The sequence below is a fragment of the Notothenia coriiceps genome, unplaced genomic scaffold (genome assembly GCF_000735185.1).
Source record: "Notothenia coriiceps isolate Sejong01 unplaced genomic scaffold, NC01 NC01_scaffold00001058, whole genome shotgun sequence".
In the NCBI taxonomy this organism is placed as follows: domain Eukaryota; kingdom Metazoa; phylum Chordata; class Actinopteri; order Perciformes; family Nototheniidae; genus Notothenia; species Notothenia coriiceps.
Window position 1 is genome coordinate 1 of NW_011333759.1, and position 5,564 is coordinate 5,564.

Consider the following 5,564-nt stretch of genomic DNA (forward strand, 5'->3'; position numbering starts at 1 on the left):
GAGAGTAATGTTTTTGGTCATGGAAAATCATTGGTGAAAAAGTGTATGCTATGAACCCTGTATGACACATTACTTTTTTTTGTATTTTTTCAAGCCAGTGCATCTTAAATTTAGAGTGTCTAATAAACAATTATTTGTATTTCTGAAGGTACATCTTCAAGAATGAGAAGAAGGTTGGTATTCAAGAGCTCGGCCCTCGCTTCACTCTCAAACTCCGCTCTCTCCAGAAAGGCACCTTTGACTCAAAGTTTGGGGAGTATGAGTGGGTCCTTAAGGTTAGTCTCTCAGTCTTTACTTTTATTTGAAAAATAGCTGTTATAGTGAAACTTAGACAGCACTTTAATATTAGTAAATTTCTCTGTGCCATCTGCTTGGTATTGATGTTTGAATACATTTGGTAGACTGATTTGCTGCCAGGTTTTCCGTTATTCATAAAGGATTGCAATGAACTTCAATGACTTGAAAATGAGAGGTAAAATAGGTGTACTGTCCCAGTCTCTTTCTGTAAAGCTAAAAATACCTCTTTTTTTTTGTTTCCAGCGCCATGAGATGGATGCCTGCAGAAGGAAATTCCAGATTTAAGTGCAAAATAACATCCAGCGCTTTGGGTCAGGAAAGGACGGCCGTGTATATTATCCAATAAATTACTACCATTTGTGACAAATGGACTTTATAGTGGATATCCGGTTCTTTGTGGACAACCATTTACTTTGATGTGCAGCTTTGATCACTGGATTTAATGAGATCACATCATGCTAGATTCACACTTGTCCTGAAAGGGACCTTTACCGTATAAAGCTGTGTCTGCATACCAAGTGTGGGACAGCTGCCTGTTGTAAAGACTTTCACACATTGGCAGACAACCAGAGGATAAATGCAGCCCTCCACATGGACACAACCTGAACAATTTGACCTGTGTGTGAAACTCATTAATGGATCCTTTAAATGTATCTCGAAACATAATGAAATGTGACCCAAATTAAATTCAGAAAATGTGAGCCTTTCCTGGTCACAACCTGTAGTGCATGCAGACATACTGTTACGCCCTGTGTAAATAACACAATGAGCAGTGAATTAAGTGAAACGGTGTCTGGAAATTGGTAGATGGTTCCATAGAGATTTGAAAATAAGATACATTGAACACATTTGCTGCAACTTAAAATGTGGAAAATACATTTATTTATTCTCAAAAATCAGTTATGGAACGTTTTACAATTCAAAAAGGCACGATTTGGGTTAGTTATTTCCAAGCAAGAAGGTTAAGACTTGTATTGTGCCATATAAGCACATGGAAATGTTTATCACAGTTTACAAAGGCAATCATTTAAAAAAAAAAAAACACCTTAGGTTAGTTTCTTGTTCGCAAATTCCCATACGCTCCTGAGACGAATCATTCCACAGCGCAAGTCCAACAACGCTTCACAATGTCCAAAAACCTGCAAGAATGTCACATGCATTAGTCGGACCCAATGAGAATTTTACTTGAAGATAATGCAGTAATGTACACCTACAATCAAGATACAACAATTGTCCCCAAAGTGTATGGGCTCTAACAGGATGATTGAGTGGAGCATAAAAAGAAGCTGTGTGAAAATTAAATATGTTTTTTTTTTAAGTTGACTAAGATACTGCAAACAATGTGGCTGTAAATTGCAATCTTTTGAAAGCTATGAGTAAAATGTTGCAGGTTTTTACATAAATTCAATACTTATTACATTGATAATTAAATATACAACATGTAGGTATCATTATCTCAGTTACAGGTGGGTTAACCGCGTTATTTTTTTTACTTTAGTTTTTGTTGAAACATTATAAAATCCTTGTCAAGACTAATAGTATAACTATTTGACAGAATTACAACTACAATATGTATATGTATCCTTAGTAAGGTCAAATGTATGGGGTGTAAGAACCAGAACCAATGAAGCAAATAATGTGCTTTTTGACATTGTATGTGCAGTCTTAGAGATATTTCCTTTTTCCTAAGTGACTTCATTATAACAATAATTGCATGATAAAGGGTTGAGGCCTTTGCTTAAACAGTGCGATTTAACAAAAAAAAATGGTTGGTTCGTACGAATCTCATCGTTTCCCCATTACCTTCTCAGTAGGTAATGATAGTACTGAAAGAGCACATTGTATACAGTCCCTATTATACGTGTTGCTTTTGTTTTAACGTGACTAATGTGTGGAGAAAATGACGGAGCTTTCTGAGCAGAATGAGTGCAGTAGTACTCACAGAGGCAGAGGGTTTGCAGGTGTGTTGGTTGGTGCTATAGGAAGGAGCAGACCTTCTGCGGTCTGAACGGGTTGGTGCTGGTGGCCATGCCGCAGAGCAGAGGGTCCTGCTGGGCGTGCTGCAGGCAGAACTGCTGCAGGTCCGCGGCGGCCTGGGACACCTGTGGGAGACAACACCGGAGAGTTAATAAACCAGCAATCCTAAGAATTCAAATTACACAGTTGAACGACATTATCTATGTTAGAAAGAGAAACTAGCAACAAACAACAACACTAAAGAGTGACGTTAACTCACCTTTACTCTGTTGATGCCCGCTTCGAGACGTAACTGTTGGACGACTTTCTTCATCGCCACAATGCTCGATGAGCCCGACATTGTAAAGATTGTGAGGGTTAGGAACGATTAAGAAACTTTTACAAACAAATCGCTTTTGGTATGTAGCCTGCTGACCACTCCTTCATCGCAGAGTTTCCGGTTTTCTTTAAAGGAGTGTCAGTCGGTGCTGCCTTCAGGGGGTGTTGTTTAAATGAAAATGATATTTTCACTTTATTCCCCCCACAGTTATAACATAGAATTTACACCAAATGCCATTGCGAAGATGTACAGATGAGTTTTTATAGTTTAGTTGGAACTCAACCTCACTATTTACGCTATAAATTCAGAGCAATGAAAGAAATAAGCGCAGTTTTTACATTACTAAAGCTTTGGTTAATTTATCGCCCAAAATGTGTCTTATACCTCATCTTTATTATCGATTGTTGAGGTATGTAAGCTCTGTGGTTTCTTCAAAACTGAAATAAATATCTATCTTCTATTTTTTGGCAGGTGGGAACTTTTATTTTGTATCATTAAAAATTATAATTACGACGACCTCCAGTGTGCTTGAAAGCTTAATGAAACGAAATTGCGACCTCTAGTGGTGATGAAGCATTATCACAGTCAGACACCCAAATTACATTTAAACCTGTTATCCTGTGCGGTATTATTTATAAAAGGTGTCTTTAAATGCAAAAGTTATACAGGCAGTCAATTAGATTAAGAACAAAATAAAACAAACATATGTGTGTGAGTAAAGATAACTTTAAACCACAGATGGGTCGCCAAGTCTTTATATACAATTTTCCAATTTTTAAGTAGGCTATTAATTCAAAATAATGTAAAGTAAAATGGTATAACTTCCATACCTATTCAACTTTCGAAATCGGTTCTTTAATATTAAAAAAACCGCACGAATGTGTCCAAATTCTGAATTATAACTGCAAAACCGAAGCAACTTGTGGACAATACGGGCTCTGGTCCTTCTTTCTGCACAAGTTGCCATCACCAGCACCAGAGCAACCAGGACTGGCAAGCTCATAAAACAAACTCCACGGGACCGTGTTTGATCCACCAGATAGGTACTGAGCAGTCCACGCCTTCACAGCTGACACAAACAAAGCTTACTGCGAATAAACCTAACAAAAATCTACCGTCATTTAGTGAGTTATCAGCTTCCCTTCATGCTGCTCTGGACTGATAATGCAGCTGTCCTGTGAGTCAGTGAGACATCCAGAGGACCGAAGACCGGCCAGCTGCAAGGTACGGTGGGAATCCATGCATCATTGCAAAAAGTCGTAGTATGCTGCAGGAATGTGAATGTATTCGAGTGAACACAAGTTAATTATAAAAGCAAATGCAGTTTTACTTTCACGGCTCATAATGCAAATATACACTGAAATGTGTTGTATGTGTTTAGTTCTTAGAGCTCCATGTGCTGTATGTGCCAGGTGACCAGTGGAATGTGACGCTGAATAAAGTCCCTGCTGAAGCCATAGAGAGCTTCATATCTGCCGGATTCATCAGGTGAAACTGCTGCACATGTTTCATTTGATGCAAGAAACCAAACTCAGAAGATATTACTGTTGACTGACTATGTTTAAATGGCAACGTTAAGTGTTCAAATTCCCTTCAAATGCTGCATTAGAACATGAAAAAAACATATTTACTTTAAGTAAAGGAGTAATAACACACATATTTGAGTGTTATTTATTGTTGTGACATGTAACAGTCTGTTGCAGCTGGTTAAGGTGGTGTACAGTTGGATTGTTACAGATATAGAAATGCTGATGTAAACTGTATCTATATATATATATATATATAAAAAACTATAGCAGTTTTAACTATTTTATAGTCCTATTCTGCAAAGTAACCACATCTGCTGGACAAACACTGTGAAGTAAAAAGCAGCATATTTTTCTCTGAATTTTGGTTGGATGAATCTATACAGCCTCAGAATACTTCACGTCCCAGTATCTCAAAGTTTTCAAATGTACTTACCTTTCACCTGCATCATTACTGCTTTCAAATACTGATTTGTTAATCATATTGAAACTGAAGAACCTGAAAGCATTTTTCTATTCAAGGAAACATACAACTTTCCCTCCAAGGGTTTAATTATGTTTCATTAATCCACTGAAGATTACTGACTGTTTCTCATGTTCTGTTTCAATGTCTAGTGCACCTATAATTATATGTTGTATAACATATATCTAAAATATCCTTTTCATCACTGTGATGTCAGGGTTTATCCTGATATCACCCTGAAAACTCTGAGGACAGAGCTGAGAGCTTTTCTTGGCGCTGAGAGGAGCATCGACAAATTCTCTTTTCTGAAATGTGTGGGGCGCAGTTTGGCTCTGGTGAGTGCAGCTGGCGTTTTACTGTTGTTTTATATAGCTGGTTGTGTTTCACCGAGCAGACAATGGAGAGAAACGAGGCAGACAGTTGGATTGACAAGTTTACTATTCAAGCTGCTGACACTAAAGGGTGTAAAGTGTGTGTGTGTGTGTGTGTGTGTGTGTGTGTGTGTGTGTGTGTGTGTGTGTGTGTGTGTGTGTGTGTGTGTGTGTGTGCGTGCGTGCGTGCGTGTGTGCGTGTGCGTGTGTGTGTGTGTGTGCGCGCGCGTGTAAACCGTTTTTACTATCACGCCTTCTATAACAACATTCTTTAATACTGCAGGTCAAGAGCAAACAGGAGGGGGATCTTAAAGTGAAGACATTCGCGCCACCGTATGTATGTAGAATCCATGTCCAAATGTACATAGTTAAATGTTGATAACACAGGTTATGTAATTTAAAGAATTTCCTTACCATTTAGCTTTTTTCTTACATTGTTATTGAAATCCCTTATATTTTCAGTTTGATAGAAAATAGTATTTGGATTTTTCAAAAAAATCGAAATGTCTAAATAACTCTTCTCTTCTGCTTCCAATCCCAGTGGATGGATTACAGAGATATGTTTTGCCATGTTTAACAAAAGAGTATTAGCAAACAGCTGGATAAATGTT

The 5,564-nt window shown here is 37.9% G+C and overlaps 2 protein-coding genes and 1 long non-coding RNA gene across 3 annotated transcripts; 2 read left to right on the plus strand and 1 right to left on the minus strand.

Annotated features, from left to right (window-relative positions):
• The first annotated feature begins 145 nt into the window (after nucleotides 1-145).
• On the plus strand, nucleotides 146-1,339 carry LOC104958617 (uncharacterized). The gene is made up of 2 exons (XR_799785.1): nucleotides 146-275; nucleotides 541-1,339. It is a non-coding gene; the product is annotated as an uncharacterized lncRNA (long non-coding RNA).
• Nucleotides 1,161-2,739, minus strand: LOC104958610 (guanine nucleotide-binding protein G(I)/G(S)/G(O) subunit gamma-5). Its single transcript, XM_010786360.1, has 3 exons — nucleotides 2,534-2,739; nucleotides 2,242-2,399; nucleotides 1,161-1,436 (listed from the first exon to the last, which is right to left on the minus strand). The coding sequence occupies exons 1-2, from the start codon at nucleotides 2,612-2,614 to the stop codon at nucleotides 2,274-2,276; spliced, it is 207 nt and encodes a 68-aa protein (XP_010784662.1). The 5' UTR covers nucleotides 2,615-2,739; the 3' UTR covers nucleotides 1,161-1,436; nucleotides 2,242-2,273.
• Nucleotides 2,740-3,530: 791 nt separating this feature from the next.
• Nucleotides 3,531-5,290, plus strand: LOC104958622 (spermatogenesis-associated protein 1; the record flags this gene model as incomplete). The annotated part of the gene is made up of 5 exons (XM_010786377.1): nucleotides 3,531-3,636; nucleotides 3,719-3,817; nucleotides 3,975-4,081; nucleotides 4,800-4,917; nucleotides 5,237-5,290. Coding segments are annotated over exons 2-5 (339 nt in total), but the record flags the coding sequence as incomplete, so codon positions are not given.
• Nucleotides 5,291-5,564: the final 274 nt, after the last annotated feature.

Coding starts and splice junctions, on each gene's coding strand:
- LOC104958610 (XM_010786360.1), bottom strand. CDS start 2,614: ATGTCGGGCTCATCGAGCATTGTGGCGATGAAGAAAGTCGTCCAACAG. Junction 2,400..2,533: donor CGGGCATCAACAGAGTAAAG/GTGAGTTAACGT, acceptor TGTCTCCCACAG/GTGTCCCAGGCCGCCGCGGA.